The sequence below is a fragment of the Scyliorhinus canicula genome, chromosome 2, assembly GCF_902713615.1.
Source record: "Scyliorhinus canicula chromosome 2, sScyCan1.1, whole genome shotgun sequence".
In the NCBI taxonomy this organism is placed as follows: Eukaryota; Metazoa; Chordata; class Chondrichthyes; order Carcharhiniformes; family Scyliorhinidae; genus Scyliorhinus; species Scyliorhinus canicula.
Window position 1 is genome coordinate 240,676,702 of NC_052147.1, and position 23,840 is coordinate 240,700,541.

General features: G+C 47.0%; 1 protein-coding gene across 13 annotated transcripts in view; it reads right to left on the minus strand.

The window, feature by feature from the left end:
• Positions 1-23,840, minus strand: part of nckap5l (NCK-associated protein 5-like) — an 837,372-nt gene that overhangs the window by 346,838 nt on the left and 466,694 nt on the right. For all 13 annotated transcript variants that reach the window (XM_038789861.1, XM_038789862.1, XM_038789866.1 and 10 more), the window contains one exon: positions 7,243-7,380. In XM_038789861.1, coding sequence (XP_038645789.1) covers positions 7,243-7,380 — 138 coding nt within the window. The remainder of the gene's footprint in view (positions 1-7,242; positions 7,381-23,840) is intronic.

A 23,840-nucleotide genomic window follows, 5' to 3' on the forward strand; every position in this document is an offset into this window, starting at 1 on the left:
AGTGTCATCTGGATGGCAGCCTGGCACAGCCACAATGTCCAGGTGGCACTGTCAATTAAAAATGACACCCTGATCAGCGCGGCTGCCTAATGAACCCCAGCCCTCATCAGAAAAGGGCCCACCTGCCCCACCCCGACAATCCTTGCTGGCATTTGGCTCCCTCGCACCCCACATCCACCGCCAGCATTGAACCCCCCCCCCGACCAACACTTCAGAAATATAGCCAGCATTCCCCCGTCACCACACATCAATGCACCACCCCTAATGGGGCTCCCACTATGGTCTGCCCCTGGAACAGGTTGGCACTGTGCCAACCTGGCATGCCAACCTGTGCCGAGGAAGTGTCAGGCCACTTCCCAGGCATGTTCTTCTCCTCGCCACTGCCAGCTATACTTACCTCTGTGTCTCCAAAGTTATCCCCTCGACTGCTTCACGTCTGGCCAAACATGTTGTGAACCTCGTTAAGGTGACATCACGGTGATGAGGTATGAATATTTAGTGAGGGGGGTGTCATGTGGCGGAGAGCCCGCTAATAATGTGTAAAATAATTGAAATGTATTATTATGAGGTTTATGTCCTTTGTGGCTGTTAACCTCATGACATCACCGGTGAGGGGCGGGGAAAATCAGGAAGTGTGATCTCTCAAGCAAGAATCGCATTTCACGATTCTCCCGGGATTTTCCGATTACACCGCCGATGACACAGACGGCAAGTGCGGGCTCAAAAATCACATCCAAAATTAATTGTTCATATAAAGCATTCTATGTTTCTTGTATATTTGCATTAAGCGTATGTGATTATATCCATTTTTGTTGAAATTTTATATCAGCAGGTGTATTATTATTTTTGTAATATATTTTATTTTTATTATTACCACTACCCCCTGCTACCAAGTCCAGGATCTAGAAGAAGATGGTAGATAAGGTTCCAGGTAGGTAAGTGGCACACAGGAATATTGGTACTGATATATTTTAAAAGTCCATGATCCATCTATCTCACCTTCTATTATCCTGGTAGTAGTAAGATTCAACAGGAAAGGTGTGGGTTGCTAATCATAGCAATCACTTAATCTGCAACAGGTATAAACAGGATAATCTCCAAATTGCTTTAGGTCTAAAGTGACCCATTTCTCTCAAACATAACACACTTATTATATTTCATATCTCGCGTTACTCGTACACAGTAGCTCAAGATATTACTTTCTGAAAGTAATTTAGTTTCCATTTGAATGAATCAAATTGGTTACGCAGGTTAATAAAAAAAAAATGCATGTTTGCTATCTTGAATATCAGCAAAGGGAAAAGACAAAGCTTGCAATTAAATAGTGTCCTTCATGACCTTGGGATAGTGCAAGGCACTTCCTTGCCAATTAAGTATTTTTAACCTATCATCATTGTCGGAATGCAAGGAAATGCAGCAAATCAAATTTTGTTCAAGGCAAGCTCTCACAAACAGCAAACATTATTGAAATGTATTATTATGAGGTGTATGTCCTTTGTGGCTGTTAATCGCATGACGTCACCGGTGAGGAAAATCAGGAAATGTGATGTCTCAAGCAAAAATCGCATTTCACGATTCTCGCGGTCAAATGACCTGCTTTGTCATGTTGGTTGAGAAATAAATGTTAGCTCGGACATTAGGAGAACTTTCCTGCTTCTGACTGATTAATCCATCTTTACAGCTACACAGGAGACAGGCAAGTCTTCACTTTAAGTCTCATCTGAAAGTCAAGAGCTCCAAAAGCACAAACCCCCTCAGTATTGCACTGATGCACCAGCCTAGATTGTATGCTTAAGTCCCTGGCATCTGTCTTGATCCCATTAACCAGAACTCAGAGCTGAGCGTGCTACAATTCGGTTAAGTTGGACACATTTACTTCATCAAAGGAAGAATGTTAGGGCACAAACATTACTTACTAGTTTCAACATTCCCATATAGCTGATGTTGTGCGTTTTCTCTACTACTTGGTATTTTCTGTGGCTCTGCTCCAATTAGGGCAATCAGTGGATTTGCCTTCTTTCTATATTGCCTATGTCCGAATGCTTAGAGTCGCCAGGAATCGAATGATACCACCACAAATTTCAACCGGCTATCGATCAAAGAGCCAAACACCAGTTAGTTAGTTCAAGGTTACGGGTACTTTATTTACATACAATCAATCATGCAACATAAATACTACTAGTTAACTACACCTATTAATAAGACAACCTGTACTTAACTTCGGGCACCCGGTTTAGGTCAGGAAACAGTGGCCACTGTTCAATTCTGGATCTCTTGGGTTTGAAGTGGTAACTGCTGTTCAGCTGGGCTCATCCATCTGGTATTGGGTGTTAAACTCGAACTTGCTTCTGGTGTTGCTGCAGTTGGCAATGGCCGTGACTAGGGCACCAAGGCCAAAAGAGAGCGAACATATGGCAAACTCTTCTTCTTATACTCGGGGGCTTTCGCGCTCTTTTGGGCGGTGATTCGATTTGGGCCTTACTAATTGGGCGATCCCTGATCACTCCGTTCGATTCCTTAGCCAATAAGTGGGCGGGGATCTGGATGGCTGGGCGTGTCCCAAGCGGTCATTGACCCTGTTGTTTGCGTTTCCCTTGGACAGGGAGTGGCGCCGAAATGTCTGGGACTGTCCCGGTTGCTGGAGTACCAGTCCTTTGTGTTGGGGAAGATGGGCCATCACCTACTTATCGGCCTGATTAACAAGCTAATGGGACGGAGTTTCTATGCCGTCTGGACTTTGCTGACAAATATGCATTTCGGGCTCTGAGCCGGCATTCATCCCTCCTGAAGTTCCCTCACAATTACACTAACAAAACCTCTGGTATACAACTATGTACAGCCACACAGAAATAGAATTAACAGTAAGGGAGCCAACGAGCAAAGTTCATAAGGTCAGTCTGTCATGGGCGTAAAGGAGCCTAAAGGAGCGTCACAACTCTGCAGCCCATTTCCCTATACTTCAAGCATCAGAGTTCACAGCAGGGCAGGAAAATTTACAGATTCTGAGGGTGAGCTAGTACTGACACCCTCTCCAGCTGTCACAAACGTTTTCCCTTGAGGGGCCTACCACCACCGACTCTGTGGCTGATACACTGGCACACTGTTACTGGGTACACACACCTTGCTGTGGGGGTTTAAGCTTCCCCCTTCTTGTATGATCTACATGTCTTCTCACTTCACGGCCCTGTAAGTTGACGAAATAAGACACTGGACCAGTCCTTGCAATAACTCTCCTGGGTTGTCCAAGCTGGTTCCCCTCTGAAATTCCAGACATAAACTAAATCCCCCGCTTCAAACGCAATCCGACTAGATTTGGTGAAGAGTTGAAAATTCTCAGCTGTGAAAGCAGCGCCATTATCAGAAACAATCATTTCTGGAATGCCTTATGTTGCGAATATCTGTTGCAGCTCGTCAACGGTGGCTGGCGCAGTCGTTGAACGCATGTGTGGACATCCAACCATTTTGAAAGGGCGCCCGAGGGATCTCCCAAGGACGATTTCCAAATTGATACTATGCTCTTCTGCTGTTGCCCCATTGTTACTAAGATAGTGTCCAGATACACGACAACTAAAGGCTCTCCATTGTGCGCTGAAAGATAGCACAGGCAGATGAAATGCCGAAGGGAAACCTCGTATATTGGAATAAGTCTTTTGTGTGTGTTTATGGTGACAAATTTCCTTGACTCTTCCACCAACTCAAGCTGCTGGCACACATGACTTAGATCTGATTTAATAACAAAGAACAAACACTGGGCAGAATTCTCTGAGCCCCGCGCCAGGCCTGAGAATCGCCGCAACCACGCCACACCGCCCCGATGCCGACACGCCATTCTCCAAGGAGCGGAGAATCGGCACCATTTGGGCTGGCGCGTTTGGCGCGGCGCCGGTCGCGGACTACTGTCCGCAGCCGAGCCGCGATTCTCCGGCCACAATGAGCCGAGCGGCCACGCGGAAAGGGCAGAGTCCCGCCGGCACCGTCCACAACTGCTTGCAGCCGGCGGGAACGCTGCACGCAGGGTCGAGGGGCGGCCTGTGGGGGGGTCGGGGGGTCATGCCCGCGATCAGGGCCCACCAATCGCCGGCCCCGTCTCTCTACACCGGCCCTATTTTGTTACGCGGCCGGCCCCTGAACTCCAGCGCCATGTTGTGTCGGGGCCGGCGTGTTGAGGAATTCCCCCACGCATGCACGGGTTGGCACGGTGCCACTGCGCATGCGCGGGTTGGCGGAGCGCCCAGTTGGCAGATCATAACAAATACACAGTTGCGTACTCACTGATGTATATTGTAGATATACATAAATCATGCCAGAAAATCTGCAATCATTTGTAGAAGAGAATATGGCTATTAAATTCTCATATGAAATCTCAGCAGATCTACCTTGATATTGCTCATACATGCACTGATATTTTGGGCTAATTCCACAACAAACTGTCAATGGTTAGATGTGATTCTACAATTGGGAAGCACTTGTTGAACAATCCGGAGTGCAGGAGTATAATAAAAAACAATTTAAGACAATCAGTCGAGCTTGCAAAAAGCAATAAGTAAATTTATACTTTCTGGAAGCAACATACATTCCTATGCATGGACCTGTTGCATGGACCCGTTCTCTAAGGAATCTGTTGCCCCTTTCTTGAATTACCCAGGCATTTGGGGAGCCTGTAGTTCCACCTTGCTTTCTCCATGGCAACACCTTGGCCAGCATCAACTTGCAAACCAATCAGCACCCTTTTTCTTCTGTAGTACAAATTGTTGTGATTGTTTGAAATTTGGCATTCTTGCATTTGTCCTGATGAGTGCAAAATGAAAAGCTTCGGCAATGTGTCTCTCATTTCAGCAATATTCATTTTTATGTATCTGTTACATTACACATTTTATTTTTAATCATATATCCTGATCTAAGTATGCAAGCAAAAGGCTGGCGGAAAGCAGCTTGAAAAGAAACGCTTGATTGATTTGATTGTTTCAGTTAATAGTAATTATGCATAGAATCAAAGAAAAGTTGCAGCACAGAAGGAGGCCATTTAATCCATTGTGTCTGATGGCAATCTGAAAACAGCAATTTAGTTAGTCGCACACCTCGTCCTTTCCCCCGAGCCCTGCAGATTTCCTCTCCTCAGGTGCTTATCCGAATTTCCTTTTGAAAAGCACAGTCCAGTCTGCAGCCACTACGCTCTCAATCTGTGCATTTCAGACCCTGCGGACTCACTGCATAAGAAGGCTTTTCCTCATGTTACTGTTGGTTCTTTTACCAATCACTTTAAATCAGCGTGCTCTGGTTCTCCACCCTACTGCCACTCAGAACAGTTTCTCGCTATCTGTTCTTTCTGGACTCCTCATGATTTTGTACACTTCTGTTAACTCTCCTCTCAACCTTCTCATCTCTTCAAATTAACAACCCCAGCTTTTCCAGACTAGCCATGTAAGTCCATCAACCATGAAACCATTTATGTAAATCTTTCCTGCAGCCTTTCTGAAGTCTGCACATCCTTCTGGAGTGTAGAGCACAAATAATACTCCAGCTGAGGAAGAACGTGCTGCCTTTCCTTAATGAATCCTTATTTATCCAAATGAATGTTTCTTTTGTCCCAAATAATTGTTTCTAACACCTTTCCCCAACCCCCCCACCAAGGTTAAACGGATTGGCCTGCAGTTGCTAGGTTTATCCTTACACAGTTCCTGGAAAAAAAAGGGGCTAATGTTTCTAATTCTGCAATCCTCTCGCACCAACCCAGTATCAAAGGTGGATTGGAAGATAATGGATGGTGCCTCCATAATTTCGATCATTACTTCCTTCAGGATAGGTCTTATGAGGAAAGGTTGAGGGAGCTAGGGCTTTTCTCTTTGGAGCGAAGGAGGATGAGAGGCGACTTAATAGAGGTTTATAAGATGATGAGGGGGTAGATAGAGTGTACGTTCAGAGACTATTTCCTCTGGTGGATGTAGCTGTTACAAGGGGGCATAACTATAAAGTTCAGGGTGGGAGATATAGGAGGGATGTCCGAGGTAGGTTCTTTACTCAGAGAGTGGTTAGGGTGTGGAATGGACTGCCTGCTGTGATAGCGGAGTCGGACACTTTAGGAACTTTCAAGCGGTTATTGGATAGGCACATGGAGCACACCAGAATGACAGGGAATGGGATAGCTTGATCTTGGTTTCGGACAATGCTCGGCACAACATCGAGGGCCGAAGGGCCTGTTCTGTGCTGTACTGTTCTATGTTCTAGCCACCCCCTCTCGCTGCTTGTGCCTATCAGGTCCTCTAGTAGTGTACTGTTCGATGTTCCATGTATCCTCAGATGAATTCCACCTGGTCGATGGTGACATATCAACTTTAAGTACAGCCAGCCTATCTAATGCCTCCCCTTTATCAATTGTTAGCCCATCCAACTGCTCAACAGCCTCCTCTTGCGCTGTAACTTTGGTGGCATCTCCTTCCTTGGTTAAGACAGATGTAACGTATTAATTTAATACTTCAGCCAAGCACTCTGCCTCCATGCATAGGCCCCACACTTACTCTTACTACTCTTTTGCTATTTATATACCTATAGACCTTTAGATTCCCTTTTTGTTAGCTGCCAATCTCCTCGCAAATTATGCCTTTTCTTTTCAATTCACCTCTGGACTTTTTACATTCGGCAAAGGGTCATCTGGACTCGAAACAGTAGCTTTTTTCTCTCCTAACAGATACTGCCAGACCTGCTGAGATTTGGCAGCAAAGTTTTTACTTGTGTTATCAACCCGACATGCATCAAAAGACTGCTTTTTTCTACTTCTTCCTACTCTCTATTTGATTTGCCATTCAAGGGGCTCGGTGTGTCACTTTGAAAATTAAAAAACTAGATTGGTTGGGTTTGTGTGCATCATTGATAGCTTTTGCTGCCTGTCTATACTTGAGTATGGTAGCCATGATGTGGAGATGCCGGCGTTGGACTGGGGTGAGCACAGTAAGAAGTCTTACAACACCTGAAGAAGGAGCCGTGCTCCGAAAGCTCGTGTTTGAAACAAACCTGTTGGACTTTAACCTGGTGTTGTAAGACTTCTTACTATACTTGAGTACATCTGCCATGGCTAACTTAGCAGATATTTCTGATTTGAGTTCATGAGCTACTGGTGACAGGTACTTTTCATGTGACATTTTGAAATATGAAGGACCCATCTAAATACTAAATAGTCACTTGGTGCAAAACTTTCACTTCTATAGAAATACAACTTACTGGGGACAAACCTTATTATTTGCTTACCTCTAGTGCTCGTAATCGTTCCAAAAGGTGCAACGTTTTTTCTTCTTCCGCAGTGCTGCTTGAATATTTCTCAGCTGTTGTGTTAATGTTTGCTGCTGTCTCCTTGCATGCTGCTGCTGCTCCTTCTGACAATTTACCCTAGACATCCAGAACAATAAAACATTAAAATAAAGCTTCAACATGGAGCACTGATCAATTTAAATATATAACCCACGAGTTTGATTTAATACTTGCATGAAGAAAGTTTGCATTTATAGCTTAAAATTCATACAAATATACAAATTATAATCCGTTCTTTAATGAGATCATGGCTTATCTTGATTGTGGCCTCTACTTTTCTGTCCACACCCTCGACCTTTTGACTCCTCTGTCAGTTAAGAGTCTATCTAACTTTGCCTTAAAAATATTCAGTGATCCTGACTCCACTGGTAAAAAGAATTCCACAGATCAACAACCCCTGGAAAAAATAATTCTCCTCTTCTCCATCTTAAATGGGTGATCCCTTTTTTTGTTAAATGGTGTGCCCTAATTCTAGTCTCCCACAAGGAGAAACATCCTTTCAGCATCCATGCTGTCAGGTCCCCTCAGAATCTTATATGTTTCAATACGATCACCTCTCATTCTTCTAAACTCCAATGGATACCGACCAAACCTGTCCAACCTTTCCTCATAAGATTAAGCCCGACATCCCAGTAATAAGTCGAGTGAATCTGCTCTGAATTTAATAATATCCTTTCTTACATACGAGACCAAAACTGTACAAAATCCTCCAGCTGTGGTCTTGCCAACACCCTGAACAAATGTTGAAAATCTTCCCTAAATTCATATTACATTTCCTTTGCAATAAATGCCAACATTGCATTTTTCTTCATAATCACTTGCTAACTATTTGTTATTAACTTTCCTCTGTCTCACTTTTTCCTTCCTAACAGCACTGTTAGTACCTACACCACATGGATTGTAGCGGTTCAAGGGGACTCACCATGATGTTTGCAAGGACAATTAGGTCTGAGCAATAAAACAGAGCTAAATGCTTTCCAATCACCTCCCTTCATCCTTGACCGAATTTGAAGTGATCAGCTGGACATTGACAGCACTTGATGTGTATTAACATTGCAGTTAGAGCACTTCAGAGTTACGCAAGCTTGATGGAAGACGAATGGAGCAAAGATGACAACTGTGTGTGTGTGGAAGCTGTCAATCACAGCCTAGAAAGGGAAATGAATGAATAGCTTGCAGCTGAAAGATCTGAAGTGTTTAAACACAGGTGACTGGTTTTCTCTTTTACAAGTGCTGTTTCTAGTGTCTGAGCCAGCAAGTGTATTGCCCAGGTGAGTGTTTTAACAGTAATTTTTTTTCACTGCCTCGGTCTGGACTCCTCTCTACAGGGGTATCCCTTCTCGGGGGCTTCCCGACATAGGTCTCTGTTCTCAGGGGATCTCCTTATTTAGGGGATCTGTGGGGGGGACGGGGGACGGGGGGGGGGAACTCCTTTAAAGAGTGACCTCCTTGGCATACCGCTAGTTACATCAATGCAGGTACACTTGGGCACTGAACCCGTTTTCTCCCGGACAATGGATTCTCCATCTCTCCGGGAACTCTGCTTTGGCGGTGCGGAGCGGAGCATTTTGCCCGTTACGTCTTCTTTAATATAATTCAATGCAACATATTTCACTGTGGTGCAATGTAAATTGATATTTCTAACAGGCCAGGAATTACTGAAAAAATAATGTATAAACCAGCCAGAAAATGGTGTTAGGGAAGAAAATGCTATCTCATCCTCCACCTCCCCGCGAGTTTCATCAAGTTGCTGCATTTGCACATTAATTTTCCATTAACCTCGTGACAAAGTTAGCACTAGTAACACTCAAGAAGCCCAACACCATCCAGGACAAAGCAGTCTGCTTGATGCTCCCCTTCCACAAGCATTCAAACCCTCCACCACCGACGAACAGTGGCAGCCATGTGTACCATCTACAAGATGCACTGCAGTAACTCACCAAGGTTCCTTAGACAACGCCTTCCAAACCCACAATCATTACCATCTAAAAGGACAAGAGCAGCAGATACCTGGGAATTCCACCACCCTGACTTGGAAATATATCGCCGTCCTTCACTGTCACTGGGGAAACATCCTGGAACTCCCTCCCTAACAGCACCGTAGGTGTACCTGCACCTCAAGGACTGCAGCAGTTCAATAAGGTAACTCATCACCAGCCTAACCAGCGATGCCCACATCCCGTAAATTAATTTTAAAAAAATTAATAATGAAAACAAACAATTAGACTAGTTGAATTGCATTCTTTTGGGTAGTGAAAGGTTGGAGATTTTAATAATGCAAATATTACATTTTAATATTTCACTTTAGTATGCTTTTTCTTTCCCTCTCGGTGTCTGATATAACTTTCACCATTCAAATTCACCCTCTTCCTCACTCTCTATTTCTGAATCCTTAAATATCACAGTTCAGGAGATAAACTATGGATCTCATGATTTAACAGTGGCTCAGATAACCTGTTGGCTTCACCACACCATTATCAGCTCACACTCCACCAGCATTTTGGGCTGAAGGATGCAACATAAGGTCTACCTAACTGGGCACAATACAAGATGCTCCTTGCTAGCAAATGCTGGTCTTTAACAGTAGAAGGCACATTGAATAGAAAGCTCTTCTCTCGGTGTTCTAATAGTGAACAGACAGAAGTATGAATTGCAGTTATTGGGTACAGGGAAATTTGCAGCAAAAAGAGTGCCAGTGAGACTGAATTCACTTTGGTTCATCACTATGCATTATTAGTGTAACATTTATGCCTGATATCTTTATGTTAGTAGACTTATTTAAGCATCTTCCCGTTACCCTATGGACCGCAGCATAAAAGTAATCATAGTTGGCACTAAATTGTCAATCTCACTCAAAGACACCACAGAACAGGTTGGTTGGGAAGTACAACTGCTGCATGCAGTGAGACACAGGGGTGAATTCTCCGCCGACTGGATTCTCCGTTCCACCGGGCAGCGCACCCCCACCCGTGGGTTTTCCGGCAGTGTGGGATAGCCAGAATAGGAAATCCCATTGGCTGGCGGCGGGAACGGAGAATACCACTGTCAGCAACGTCACGCTGCTGAGGAACACAAGGCTGGGGGAGTGAAGAATTCACCCCAGTGCATTGTGGCCAAGATACCTTGCCAGGGCAGAGGAAAGGAAACTATGGGCGGGATTCTCCCCTACCCGGCGTGACGGAGGGTGCCGGCGTAGGGGAGTGGCGCCAACCACTCAGGGGTCGCGCCTCCTCCAAAGGTGGGGAATTCTCCCCACCTTTGGGGGCCAGCCCCGCGCCGGAGCAGTTTGCACCGGTAGACTGGCGCAAACACCCGGCGCAGTCGGTAGCGGGGCTGGCCGAAAGGCTTTCGGCGGTCGGCGCATGCGCCGGCAGTGACGTCAGCGGCAGCTGGCCGCTGACCTCACTGCCGGCGCATGCGCGATGCGGGGTTCTCGAAGGAGAAAGAGTGCCCCCACGGCACTGCCCCGCAGAGTGAGTGGGGGGCCCCGATCGCGGGCCAGGCTTCCGTGGGGGCACCCCCCCGGGTTCGATCGCCCCCCGCCCCCCCCAGGACCCCGGGGGCCCACTCGCGCCTCTGAGTCCGCCGTTTCTGAGGTGGTGTACACCTCGGCGGCGGGAGAAGGCCTCCCAGCGGCGGGACTTCGGCCCATCCGGGCCGGAGATTTAAAGGTGAGTTTTTAAAAAATGAAATCCCGCCGGCGCCAGCTGTTTTCACAGGCTGCCGGCGGGATTTGCACAACGCCGGTTTTTTACCGGCGGGAGAATTAGGAGACCTGCGGGAGCGGAAATCACGCCGCTTCCCGCCAATTCTCCGACCCTGCGTGGGGTCGGAGAATCTCGCCCTATAGCTCGGGCCTCTGAAAATACGTAGCACCTGAAGGCTAATATGTGCAGCAGGTAGAACCAAAAAGTCAGATTCATAATAATTTGGATTTCCTGAAATTTCTAGTGCAGAGTTTAAGGAACCTCTCAGTATAACATGTACTTTATAATATCTGTTGAACATCTATAATATGGATATAAGGTGGAGTATTCTGAGTTTTTTTGACTAAGTATCTCAGGCAGGAAAGGCGGTGTGTAACCTACCGGTTCCACTGCCAGCTTTTCCCGCAATATATTTTGACACTAGGTAAAAAAAATCCTAAAGGCTGGCCCAATGACATCACGCTGGCAGAGCGGGCTCTAAATGAGCCCACATTGGCAGCAATGTAAACCTTCAAGAGATTGGTGCACCCTTTTAAAGTGTTCCCCAATCTAAACATAATGAAGAAAGAGGCCCCCCTCCATGGACACGGAGGCCCCCCTCACCACCACACACACGGCCCTCTGCCCACAGAAACCCCACATGCACACATGAAAACTGCCCCCCCCCCTCTCACAATGGACCTCCCCAGCACTACCCGATCATCACCCCCTCCTAACTGGGAGCTCAGTAAGAAGTCTTACAACACCAGGTTAAAGTCCAACAGGTTTCTTTGGAATCACTAGCTTTCGGAGAACAGCTGCTTCATCAGGTGAGTCACGCTCCGAAAGATAGTGATTCCAAAGAAACCTATTGGACCTTAACCTGGTGTAAGACTTCTTACTGTGCCAACCCCAGTCCAACGCTGGCATCTCCACATCATCTCTGGGGGCTGTAATTACCTATGAGCCCTCAGTAGGGACTGGTTGACGGGTTTTAACTGTGTTATAAAACCCTACGATGTGATATCATGCTGGACGGGAGGTGGTGGGGCAGGGGGAATCCCTACAGAGGGGGAAGATGCAGCGGCAATGTCGCTAGATCTATGGTAATATGTGGTAATGAGATTACCAACCTTTCATGGCAGGAACATTATGTCATTGGCGGAGGACGGGAACAATCAAGAAGGAAAATCCCGCCGGTGTGAAAGCTGTTTTGGGACTCCCCCTTGATTCTCCACCACCCATTCCCGCCCACCAAAAACAGGGGTGCAATATCCCCACTTCAATATGCATGTCATATTTGGACATCATCGGCATGATATCCGTCATTCCTGCAGTTACATACTTCTGCAATGAGATGGAGCTCCAGAAACAGATAACCCATAATAGAAGCAGCAAAATTAATTCAATCATACGGCTTCAGGAGATAGGCAACATTGCTAACTTTCATCCTGAACAACGTGGCATCTGGAACAACCACTCGCTACGTTCCTCTTCCATTGCTCCAATTTTCCTTCTATGTTAGCGATTTATGTAAGTTTTCAGTGTACTTTCCTCTCAGAGATCAATACTGCAGATCTGACCTTCCCCGTCTTGTAGAATCTTCGTTCCAATATCCAAGGGTTTATATTCTCTCATTGTCATTCAAAACACCTCTGTTGTCAAGTTTTGCTATCTTGAACTGCACTGACCTTTTTGGGTAACCTGTCAAGTTTCTTTTGAGGTCAGTTCCACCACTTTTGCTCATCCCCACAGTTACACCCTACCACCACTTGATGGAGCCTCATACTGTGTCGAACCCCACACCTCTGCTGATAATGCATCATGGGAAAATTACTTTTGCTTGACATTCTGTGGTCTGTTCGACATGAGATGAAATGAAATGAATGAAATGAAAATCGCTTATTGTCACGAGTAGGCTTCAATGAAGTTACTGTGAAAAGCCCCTAGTCACCACATTCCGGCGCCTGTCCGGGGAGGCTGGTACGGGAATCGAACCGTGCTGCTGGCAGGCTTGGTCTGCTTTAAAAGCCAGCGATTTAGCCGAGTGAGCTTTTTTATTTTATAAAATCCACGAAACTGTGCTTTTTGTGGCTCTTCAACAAATGGAGCACTTTAAACCGTTCAACAAAAATTTAATGTGATCAGCGTCTGAACTTCTCACATACTGCTCAACTGTATACGGCAATAGATGGCAGTTTGGGCATAATTTTCCGGCCTCGCTGTGCGTGCGCTCAAGCAAAACAAGACCGGTGAATAGCAGTTGGGACCAAAAACAGGAACTGCGCCAGGCATCAAACAGTTTGCAATACAACTGGCCCACTCCCGTCTGCAAAATCGGGATGATAACCCATAACAAACAATTATCACCACTTAAGCCTTATTTCCATACAAATAACCAGAACCGCCCTTTATCCAACGGCCTCCCATCATTCATTGGCGACCCCGGCATGTTAATGCTCATGTCGATTAGTATTCCTTTTGAAAAATGGTGGAAGGGCTTGTGTGTGGACCCATGGAGGTGAGTAGCCATCTTAGCTCACAGGCAAAGAGCCCATTGTGCTGGGCTTGCCACTCAGAGCTCGTTGGGGGGTGGGGGACCCTCTGCAGGCATAGGCTGCCAAGTGAGGGTGGGGGAGGGGGAGGCACAACTATGCGTGGTACCACCATGTCAACCCCTGGATCATGTTTATCCATTCCACAGGCAACCCTTGTCTCTACCCATCTGCCCCACCAACCACCCAGAACCCTGACCGACTGCCAAGGTCTCTGGTTGTCTGACTGAAGGCTATTTCTAATAGGGAATTGGTAAAAGTGGTTAAGTGAGCACTTCACACAACCCACGGTACAGGGCAGCACGGTACCACAAGTGGATAGCACTGTGGCTTCCAGATTCGTTCCATGCTGAGTCACTGTCTGTGAGGAGTCTGCACGTTCTCCCAGTGTCTACGTGGGTTTCCTCCGGGTGCTCCAGTTTCCTCCCACAGTCCAAAGATGTGCAGGTTAGGTGGATTGGCCACGTTAAATCGTCCTTAGTATCCAAAAAGGTTAGGAGGGGTTATTGGATTACGGGGATAGGGTGGAAGTGAGGGCTTAAGTGGGTCGGTGCAGACTCAATGGGCCTAATGGCCTCCTTCTCCACTGTATGTTCTATGTAAACTGAACACTTATTAACCCAAGTGGATTCCGATGGGTGGGTGGGCCATGTAGCTTGTGGGAGTCATTGACTAGCATCCCAATCCGACCGTGATGCCTGGACACTGTGCCTGAACACTACGGGAGGCAACATCACACACACAGTAGCCAACATCCGAACACCCAGGGTCTCTTGGCATATTACTCCAGGGTGCTGGGACTGTTGAACTGTCAGCAGGTCACATTTGAGAGCAGGGTGGGGTGATGATAACCTGCCGAAAGCTGAGCACCAGTGATCCTCAATTCATGCCATAGCCTGATCCCTGCCTGTCTGCTGAGTGTTCGCTCACACCCATCACCTGCAAACAGTATACCTGAGGGGTTGGGGGAGATGCCTGAAGAGATGGGTTTGGATGTCAGCCCCCATTGCGGAGGAAAGTGACAGAGGCATCATGCTGGTTGTGCTCAAGAGTGTTTGATGTATTAAATAATTCCCCACCCTCCCGATGGTGCCCCCCCCCCATCTCCCCCCCCATCTCCCCCCCAATCCCCCATCTCCCCCCCACCATCCCCCATCCCCCCCCCATCTCCCCCCCCATCCCCAATCTCCCCCCCCATCCCCCCCCATCCCCCATCTCCCCCCCCAATCCCCCATCTCCCCCCCCACCATCCCCCATCTCCCCCCCATCCCCCATCTCCCCCCCCATCCCCCATCTCCCCCCCATCCCCCCCCATCCCCCATCTCCCCCCCCAATCCCCCATCCCCCCCCCCCCCATTTCCCCATCCCCCCCCCCCCCCCCCCCTCACCGCTTCCCCGGTGCCCTCAATGATCCTCAATGGGCTTGGCCTTCTTAGCTCCACCACTATGTCTAGGTGTCTCCCCAAGATGCACATCAGAGGTGGAGATAGCCAGCTGCTTACCTCGTCCCTTGGCCTTCGATGCCCTGGGGCCGGAGGTGCCCTTGTTGGTGACACATGCACAACCATGCTGCCCTGTACTGTGTGCTGACTGACACCCAGTGCCCCCCCCCCCCCCCGATCAGTGCCCATAGGGCCCTGGGGTTCACCTTGGGACAGAGGGGCAGCTGGTTTGAGCCCCAGCTGCCCTGTACCATCTGGCCTTGGCAGCTCCCTAATGATGCACTATTATGCCAACGCCCTCGGCGATGCTCCTCAGTCATTGGGCCATGATCTGCAGCGCCTCGTAATGCCACCTTCGACTTGGACAAGCTCCGCAGACCCTCTGTTATTACCAGAGCGAGACATGTCTGGCAGCACCTCATCAAGATCAGCCTGGTACTGGGTAACATCCTCCAGAGAGTCGGACATTCTACCGAGACCCTCAGCCATGGCAGTCAACGACTGCGCAATGTGTGGCACAAGGAGTGTGACCCCTCCATTGGACCTTGGGGGAACTCCCAAGTTACCCCCTTGGCCCACGCGACGTCCACCACATCAGGGCCACACTGGGCAATACCAGTAGTAATCCGCGCCAACGTGAGCCCGACCCGGAGAATCGGAAGACCCCAAAGAATATGATGCCCGGCCCACCATGTGGGTGCAAATGGGTCATTAAGATCCGTTTGCATCCATCTGCATTCTCCCGTGTTGCAAACCTCGATCCGGCTGCCAGCGGAGGAGTGGCACACAGCAAACATTTTTCCCCAATGCCAGATTCTCCGCCACATCGGGAATCCTGTACCGGGTGATGGAGAATTTTGGCCATTGTCAATCAATCATAAATTAATTTTCTCCCTTTTCTCTCAGTAACATTTTTCTTCTCTCTATTTCATAAAGTGCACATGAATTTACATTGACTTATATATTCAAACTTACACTTCCTGGTTTAAACACTGCGGGTCATAGAAAGGGGCTGGGATTCTCCGAGCCTGTGCTGGGTTGGAGAATCGTCCGGGGAAGGGGGGCCGATTCTCCGGCGCCAGTTTTCGGGTGCCCACGGGATCGCTGCCGCGCTGGTCGGGGGCCTTTGAAAAGCGGGCTCCCCAGCGATTTTCTGGGCCTTGACGGGCCACGTGCCCGCCGATTCGGCCGCGTCCTGCCGGCGTGGGTTACGTATGGTCCCACCCAGCGGGACCTCAGAGTCCTGTCTGCAGGGGCCATCCTGGTGGGGGGCAGGGGTATCCGACCTGGGGGGAGCCTCCACGGTGGCCTGGCCTGCGATCAGGGCCTACCTATCGGCGGGCGGGCTAGTTCCGTTGGGGCCTATGTTCCTCTGCGCCGGGCCCCTGTAGGGCTCCGCCATATTGCCTGGGGGCTGGCGCGGAGACGGGAACCTACGGCATGCGCAAATCCGCGCAGACTATGACGCGCATGCGCGAACTCACGCTGGCCGTGGCGCACCGGCTTTCGGGCGGCGGAGCTGCGGATACCACTCCGGCGCCGTACTAGCCCCCTAGGAAGGGGTGGATAGCTGCCAGTTGAGGCCCGTTGACGCCGGAGTGGCTCGTGCCACTTTTCACTGTGGCGTCAGAACTTGGCCGTAGGATTGGAGAACCGGCCAGGATATTTAAAAGCTGATTGGTTGAGGAGGCAGGGTGTTGCTTGCCCTCTTCGCCCAGGTGTCAGATCCTCTGTAGAAGACACCACCACACTGCTTCAGATGCACAAAAATGCTAAGTTGCTGTTTAAAAGCCCACGAAACCTGCGAGCAGCAGTAAGCACAATGAATGGCAAGCACTACTTTGTCAGCCACTGACTGTAAAATCTAGGCCAACATGTTTAAAGTGCAGTGCACCTATTGTTGTTGACAGATTGTTTACTAGCTTATGTTACTTTTAATGATGGCTGTTGAGCACATGAAACAATTGAGGATGTGCTTTTCTATAACTTTAATCATGAAAACACATGTTTTAATAATATTCACCAGGTTAAGTGATAAAAATCTGTAAACACCTGCGCTTTAAATATTTAGCACACATTGGCTGAGGCTTCAAGATTAGAGTCAGACTGCTACAAAGCCGGTTGATTGAAAAAACAAGATCAATAGGGTTTAGAAAATTGAAAGGCCTGCCTGCTGAATGAAACACACAAGGTGTGAAACGGTATAAACTGTGAAATGAATGGGTGTTACAAATCAATGGAGATTTTAAAAATGGTGTCGGATGACACTGTTTGACTTTTCAACATCAATATAATTATAATAAGAATTGTTCAGAGGCGGAATATAAGTAGCAAATATCATAGGAGAGAAATTCTAAAGCAAGTGACAAAGTTTGCAATTGGAAAATCACTGGACTCTAGGAATTAAGACTCTGCTTGATCTGATGATGGCTGATGCTGACATGGGATGGCTAAACTGGCAGCACTCCATTCCCAAGGCACAAATGTTGCTCAGCTTTTTAAGAGGAGAAATGCGTACACACCTATTGCCACCAGCAACAACTTATATTTCTATAGTGACTTCAACATTGAAAAAAACGTCCCAAGGTGCCTCACATGAACATTATAAAGCAAAGTATGACAGCAATCCACACGAGGAAATGCCAGGTCAGATGACCAAAAGCTTAGTTAAATCAGCAGGTTTTAGGAGTATGTTAAAGGAGGAAAGGGAGGTAGCCAGCCAAAGAACTATAGGGAGCCTATTCCACAGCTTGGGACCATGGTAGGCAACTGAAGGCACAGCCATGAATGGTGAAGCAATTATGGTTAGGGCAAAAGAGGCCAGAATTAGAGAAGCACAAATCTGAGGGTTGTGAGGCTGGAAGAGACTGCAGATATTGGACAACATGGATGGAAATTTTAAGATCAAAGCAATTATTGGTTGGGGCCAACGTAGGTCAGCATGCACAGGAGTAATAATGGGACGGTTTGTGTGTCAAGACACAGGCAGCAGAGTTTTGGGTGACAAGTTCACAGAGGGTAGAATGAGGGGTACTAGCCAATGTGAGTCGACAGGTAACAAAGGCATAAATGAGGACTCCTGCAAAAGATGAACAGATCCAGGGGTGAAGTTAGGCAAAATCAGAGGTGGAAATAGGCTCTCTCAGTGACGGCACAAATGAGTTTGGAAGCTCATCTCGGGATCAAGTGTGACACCAGGGTTGTGACCAAACTGGTTTAATATCAGACTGTTGTCAAGGAAAGGGGCAGGGACAGTGGCTAGGGAACAAAGCTCATTGTACTCGGGTTATGATTAGATAGATAAGAATGGAGCCATGTGTGAAAGCAATCCTATCATCTGGACAACAGCGGCGAGGCATTGGAGAAGGATGGTGTGATCAATCATAGCAAAAGCTGCAGACACATCAAGAAGAATGTAGGGGGGGTTCAGCTTTGTCACAGTCACATGGGATGTAATTTCTAACATTAATCAGAAATGTTCCAAAGCTGTGGCATGGAGGGAAATCCGATTGGCATGATTCAAACACAATGTTCTGAGAAAGATGAGAATGGATTTCATAGAATTCACACTGCAGGAGGAGGCCATTCGGCCCATCGAGTCTGCACCGACTCTTGGAAAGAGCACCCTACCTAAGCCCATGCCTCCACCCTATGGCTGCAACCCAGTAACCCCACTTCACGTTATTTGGACACTAAGGGCAATTTATCATGGCCAATCCACCTAACCTGCACATCTTTGGACTGTGGGAGGATACCGGAGCACCCGGAGGAAACCCACAAATGCACAGTGAGAACATGCAGACACCGCACCGCCAGTGACCCAAGCTGGGAATCAAACCTGGGTCTCTGGAGCGGAGAAGCAACTGTGCTAACCACTATGCTTCCGTGCTGGCCTTTTGGAAGATGACAGCACATTCAATGACATCGGAGACGGAGGTTGAAGATGGGAGGGTAGGGGTGGCACAGTGGTTAGCATTGCTGCCTACGGCGCTGAGGACCCGGGTTCGAATCCCGGCCCTGGGTCACTGTCTGTGTGGAGTTTGCACATTCTCCCCGTGCCTGCGTGGGTTTCACCCCCACAACCCAAAGATGTGCAGGTTAGGTGGATTGGTCACGCCCCTTAATTGGAAAAAAAAATTGGGTACTCTAAATTTTAAAAAAAGATGGGAGGGTAGCTTACAAGGAGAGTGATCTGAAGGTTTAGGACAGCAGATTTTGAGGAGGGAGGGACAACACCTGAACAGAGAACCATTCAGAACATAAGCTTACACGCAGAGTCATTAAAACTAAATACATATGCAAGAAAGAACAGGGGAATATAGTTTCAATAGTAACAGAAGATAATCACTTTAAATTGCATGTTTAGAAAATGTGCTTCCTTGTCTAGTTTCAAAAAGAGTGGCAGGTGTGAAAAGATTTCTGCTGTACTGCTCCAGTTCAGCAAATCTAAATAACGTGAACTGATTTAACAACGGATGATCCAGAAAATAACAAATATTTATCATTGCAAACTCCAAGCAACCAGCCTGTTATATTCTCTTATCAAAGATTCTTCTCAACAAGCATCGAGCACTCAAGCTGATCATCACTGAGGATTGGCTTGGACCAGGGAATAGAGGGATTTGTAACAGCAGCATTTAACAACTGTATTCAGGCATTGCATCACTGCATCTTGACAAGACATTATAACACATGGCCAAGCTTGCAAAAATCTCTCAACATCTTTGAAATTTAGTCAGAATTTTCCCAGCTGTTGGACACTTTCAGCTTAATCCCTGATGCACACTGATTATAACGTATCAACGTATGGACATTAATTAATTGCAACAGCAAGTCAACGGAGTATTTATTCTGGTGCTGACAAACTTTATTCTAACTTTAACATGTGAACAAGTTTGGATCTGCTTACCAATTACTCAATTTGCAGTTATGTACACTGAGCAATAGGTTCTGTTTAAACAGTCATCCATGCACTCCACACTTATACATGTAACAACCGGTTTCTGTAAAGAACTTTAAACAATATTCTGCTCAGATGTAGGTTAACCGTTTCCCAGGCCTTTCTAAAACGGAATATATTTGAAATCGTTACGAAACATAAAGGAAATCCTGCCAAGATTGTCAATGTGTTTTAATGCTAACAGCACCACAGGTAATCTCCCTGAGCTGTGTGTCACTATTCCTGTCAAGACCAGGGCCCAGGGGAGGGAGGTGCAGACAACGTCAAACATCAAGGGCTAGGATCGGTGCTTGTGTGTGGTGGGGGGAGGGGGGCGGGTCTGAAAATCTAACTTTAAATAAATCAGAACCTTCATGCTGACTTCCAATTTTTTATAAAGCTGGTCTGTCAGTGCCAGGTCAATTTCAAGGAGGTACTACGATGTGGAGATGCCGACGTTGGACTGGAGTGAGCACAGTAAGAAGTCTGGTGTTGTAAGACTTCTTACTAAGGAGGTACTACGACTGCGTTTGACCTTCAGGTGGTCACGCGGTTGCGATTTATTTTTTTAGAAGCCCAATAGAAAAACCACAAAGCTGGTGGAAGGTGTTTAGTATTATTCCAGCTCATTTTCTCAATCTCCCAACACTATTTCAGTTTAATTTGTTGGTTATTCGTACACTTGGAAAACTGGAAAAATAGGAAAAGTCAATGAACAGATTTAGAAATGCTGATGTAGCTACAATAGAAGCTAATCGTTCAAAAATAGCTCCCAGTGTAGGTCCTATGACATCTCAGATGAGCAATTAATGTTAAATTACAGTAGATCTGTTATAACTTAGCCTGCAGACGTTCCCACAGTCCAGTATTTTTTCAAACAAAGGAAAGCATGCTTAAGTACACTAGTTTGCCACAGTGGTGGATTTAGCATTTCTTTTCGGGTGATGCAAGTGAAGTTGCATCATAGACTGATCTAAGAAATGGAGCTTTTCCAGAAAATTTGCACATTGGTTAATTACCATAATTTCGAAACCTACTGCAATTGAGTCTTTCAAGACAAATTTAATTACTCCTGGAAAACGTAGGCCAGGATTTTGACCATGACAGAGTATCTCTCAATCAAGGCAAAACTGGCAGCCAAGCCCCCCCAAACAGAGCATTTCCTGTTTTCATGGGGGTGGGACTGGAGTCATGGCAGGGTTTGGACATGTGTGGTTTACAGAGCCAGCTGGCCATTTAAATCATCAGCTGCCTCCACTGAAGCTGGATTTTGGTAGGCCAGAAGTGTCCAATTCAAATGTGCAGGTAGACTAGGGAATAATAGGTCTGAACCTGGGGATTCATTTGGATAGCCAAGGTTCCCTTATGGAGAGGTTTGGATCTGATCCAGGGACACCTTTAGGGTAGGTCTGGTCTCCTGAGGGCTATGTCCATTTGGAATTGTTAAACAGAAGCATAAATAATGCAAATAGGCTAAATGGAACCTTTTTTTAATTAATTCATGGATATAGGTATTGCTGGCTGTAGGCCAGCATTTATTACCCATCCCCAAATTCCCTCAAGGTGGTGGTGGTCAGATGCCTTCTTGAACCACTGCAGTCCATGTGGCATAGGTACATCCACAGTGCTGTCAGGGAGGGAGTTCCAGGAATTTGACCCAGTGATAGTGAAGGAACTAGGTGGCACGGTAGTGCAGTGGTTAGCACTGCTGTCTCACAATACCGAGGACCCGGGTTCGATCCCCGCCCCAGGTCAGTGAACATGTGGAGTTTGTACATTCTCCTCGTGCCCGTGTGGGTCTCACCTCCACAACCCAAAAATGTGCAGGGTAGGCGGATTGGCCACACTAATTGTCTCTTAATTGGAAAAAAGAATTGGGTACTTTAAGTTTATTTTTTAAAAAGATGGTGAAGGAACAGTGATATATTAGCAAGGCAGCCTGGTGTGTGGCTTGGAGGGGACCTTCCAGGTGGTTATGTTCCTATGCATGTGCTGCTCATGTCCTTCAAGATCATAATGGTCATGCATTTGGAAGATGCTGTCCAAGGAGCCTTGGTGAGTTCATGCAGTGCATCTTGGTGTTTTCATGCAGTGCGACTTTCACTTTAGTTATGGAGAGGGATAGGTGCGTGCAACAGGGCAAGGTTTATAATTGGGGGAAGGGTAAATACAATACTGTCAGACAAGAATTGAAATGCAGAAGTTGGGAACATAGGCTGTCAGGGAAGGACACAAGTGAAATGTGGAACTTGTTCAAGGAACAGGTACTGCGTGTCTTTGATATGTATGTCCCTGTCAGGCAGGGAAGAGATGGTCGAGTGAGGGAACCATGGTTGACAAGAGAGGTTGAATGTCTCGTTAAGAGGAAGAAGGAGACTTATGTAAGGCTGAAGAAACAAAGTTCAGACAGGGCGCTGGAGGGATACAAGATAGCCAGGAGGGAACTGAAGAAAGGGATTAGGAGAGCTAAGAGAGGGCATGAAAAATCTTTGGCGGGTAGGATCAAGGAAAACCCCAAGGCCTTTTACACATATGTGAGAAATATGAGAATGACGAGAGCAAGGGTAGGTCCGATTAAGGACAGTAGCGGGAGATAGTGTATTGAGTCTGAAGAGATAGGAGAGGTCTTGAACAAGTATTTTTCTTCAGTATTTACAAATGAGAGGGGCCATATTGTTGGAGAGGACAGCGTGAAGCAGACTGATAAGCTTGAGGAGATACTTGTCAGGAAGGAAGATGTGTTGCGCGTTTTGAAAAACTTGAGGATAGACAAGTCCCCCGGGCCTGACGGGATATATCCAAGGAGTCTATGAGAAGCAAGAAATGAAATTGCAGAGCCGTTGGCAATGATCTTTTTGTCCTCGCTGTCAACAGGGGTGGTACCAGAGGATTGGAGAGTGGCGAATGTCGTGCCCCTGTTCAAAAAAGGGAATAGGGATAACCCTGGGAATTACAGGCCAGTTAGTCTTACTTCGGTGGTAGGCAAAGTAATGGAGGGAAACTGAGGGATAGGATTTCTGAGCATCTGGAAAGGCATTGCTTGATTAGGGATAGTCAGCACGGATTTGTGAGGGGTAGGTCTTGCCTTACAAGTCTTATTGACTTCTTTGAGGAGGTGACCAAGCATGTGGATAAAGGTAAAGCAGTGGATGTAGTGTACATGGATTTTAGTAAGGCATTTGATAAGGTTCCCCATGGTAGGCTTATGCAGAAAGTAAGGAGGCATGGGATAGTGGGAAATTTGGCCAGTTGGATACAAACTGGCTAACCAATAGAAGACAGAGAGTGGTGGTGGATGGCAAATATTCAGCCTGGAGCCCAGTTATCAGTGGCGTACCGCAGGGATCAGTTCTGGGTCCTCTGCTGTTTGTGATTTTCATTAACGACTTGGATGAGGGAGTTGAAGGGTGGGTCAGTAAATTTGCAGATGATATAAAGATTGGTGGAGTTGTGGATAGTGAGGAGGGCTGTTGTCGGCTTCAAAGAGACATAGATAGAATGCAGAGCTGGGCTGCGAAGTGGCAGATGGAGTTTAACCCTGACAAGTGTGAGGTTGTCCATTTTGGAAGGACAAATATGAATGCGGAATACAGGGTTAATGGTAGGGTTCTTGGTAATGTGGAGGAGCAGAGAGATCTTGAAATGAAATGAAATGAAAATCGCTTATTGTCACGAGTAGGCTTCAATGAAGTTACTGTGAAAAGCCCCTAGTCGCCACATTCCGGCGCCTGTCCGGGGAGGCTGGTACGGGAATCGAACCGTGCTGCTGGCCTGCTTGGTCTGCTTTAAAAGCCAGCGATTTAGTCTGGTGAGCTAAGCCAGCCCCTTGGGGTCTATGTTCATAGATCTTTGAAAGTTGCCACTCAAGTGGATAGAGCTGTGAAGAAGGCCTATGGTGTGCTAGCGTTCATTAGCA